The sequence below is a fragment of the Drosophila sulfurigaster genome, chromosome 2R, assembly GCF_023558435.1.
Source record: "Drosophila sulfurigaster albostrigata strain 15112-1811.04 chromosome 2R, ASM2355843v2, whole genome shotgun sequence".
In the NCBI taxonomy this organism is placed as follows: Eukaryota; Metazoa; Arthropoda; class Insecta; order Diptera; family Drosophilidae; genus Drosophila; species Drosophila sulfurigaster.
The window spans coordinates 7,135,710-7,137,578 of NC_084882.1; the positions used below are offsets into that span (position 1 = coordinate 7,135,710).

Below are 1,869 nucleotides of genomic sequence, written 5' to 3' on the forward strand. Positions count from 1 at the left end.
AACGAACCCGGGGTTAAGGAAACACTTGAGCATCTTCTCTGTAGATGCCCAGCGTTATCCCGACTCCGGTTGAAATACCTTAATTCGCCGTGCCACAACGATCTTCGGGACGTCTCACGGCTATCTCCTAGGATGCTGCTGGCTTTTGCCAAATATGCATCCATACTGCGCGATTTCTGAGACGTAGATAAGCTACCGGTACAGCTACGGACCTCCACTGGTCTATGCTTTGCCCCGTACAGGGGCAGCCGGTCCTACCTAACCTAACCTAAATTTCGAATTTCGAGTGGCGTGCGTGTGTGCATGTTGGCTCGCATTGAAAATTTACTAGTAACACAAATGATTATGCCCACTAAAACGTGTTAGTGGAGATATTACAGTTGATTTTCTTTATTTCTTTACGAAAATAAAAATAATTTTAATTTGATTTCAATATTTCTTAGTTATTAATTGTGCATAGAAAAACACATAAAATTTGGTCTTTTGCCTTACCAAAAACTTTTTTATGCGAGCTGATAGTTTAAAATATTTTTTACACTTGTACGAAATTTAACATCAATAAGGTAAAATTTTAGTCCTCGTTAACATTTTCCAGACACGACCAAGCAGTTTTTAAAATGCTGTCAAAAATATAAAAATTAATGTCAAGATAAAGCTTTAAAACAACGACTTACGCTGCACATTCAATCATTGTGAGCTTTGTCCACAGATTATTAGAATAACTGAAGAATAAATAAGATACTTGGAATAGTTATGTAATGATCTAGACCTAAAATCAGAGTTATAATTAAAATTTGGTATATAAAAATGTAAAGAAAACATACCGATTGGGCTTAGGAACATTTTCTTTAAACTCGCCCGCCATATTACCTTGTGGCTTGTATCGTGCAACAACGAAACTGATACCCTTAGAACTAAAAATAGAAAATTATAAGAATTTTGTGTAATTATTTTACCACAAACTATACATACTTGATATAAGTACCAATGCCCAACGTCTTTGAAGACTTCCAAATTAGCTGCGTAAAGTGACCAGTACTAGGTGAGTATTGTGCTTTGTCATAATTGTAATCCTTTTCTTCGTCATACCAGTCTTTGACACAAGTTACAGGATCTAGGCTTGTATAGCAAAGATTTTCACCATATGGGCCTTCTGAATGCTTGAGAGTATCTAAATCAGCTAGTTCCTAATATTTCAAGTAATATTGAAAGAATAATTTAAATAATATTTAATAATAAATCCAACCTTTGCATAACTTTTACAATCGCTATTTAATCCTGAATCGAGTGACAGTGAAGGACAGCCATGTTTAGAACGGTATTTGTTATGAGAATCCAAAGCCTCATTTTCAAAACTAGCTCGTGTTTGGAAAATCTAAGAAGGTAATATGAATATTACGGGATTTGAAACACATTTTAATTAAATTTGAAACTTACTAAAATGAGGAAAGTTAGAGTCCAAATAATCCAAATGTTGTCTATACACATTTTGTTTAATTTTAATCCGCAGTCAAATTTTAATTGTAATTTGAAACAGTTTTTGTGATTTTCTTTTTTTTCAATGGTTGCTTTTTTGAATAATTTTTGGACCAATAGTAAAATCGACTGGGCAAAATATTAGTGCTGTTTATTATGTGTGAAATGACGAAAATTGTAATTTATTAGATAATATATTTTATATTACCATTTCTTTTTTTTTTTAACTTATGCAAAACAATTCATTTATAAATTCTTAATTTATATTACAATATTTCTCCAAAAGTGTCAACTAAGAACAACTTCAGAATTAAATTAATTGACTAAATAGGGTTATTTATTGTATTAAATAAATAATACTAACAACTTTGTTTCTTATTCCGCATAAGTACT

General features: G+C 31.9%; 1 protein-coding gene across 2 annotated transcripts; it reads right to left on the reverse strand.

Moving 5' to 3' along the window:
- Window positions 1-308: 308 nt before the first annotated feature.
- Window positions 309-1,594, reverse strand: LOC133838223 (Golgi-associated plant pathogenesis-related protein 1-like). 2 transcript variants are annotated; one of them, XM_062269248.1, is made up of 6 exons: window positions 1,438-1,594; window positions 1,247-1,375; window positions 973-1,187; window positions 825-914; window positions 682-769; window positions 309-620 (listed from the first exon to the last, which is right to left on the reverse strand). In XM_062269248.1, the coding sequence occupies exons 1-5, from the start codon at window positions 1,486-1,488 to the stop codon at window positions 688-690; spliced, it is 567 nt and encodes a 188-aa protein (XP_062125232.1). In that variant the 5' UTR covers window positions 1,489-1,594; the 3' UTR covers window positions 309-620; window positions 682-687. The 2 variants fall into 2 exon arrangements, with proteins under 2 accessions (XP_062125232.1, XP_062125230.1); XM_062269246.1 differs by having other exon boundaries at window positions 310-620; window positions 675-769; window positions 1,438-1,593.
- Between the last annotated feature and the right edge of the window lie 275 nt (window positions 1,595-1,869).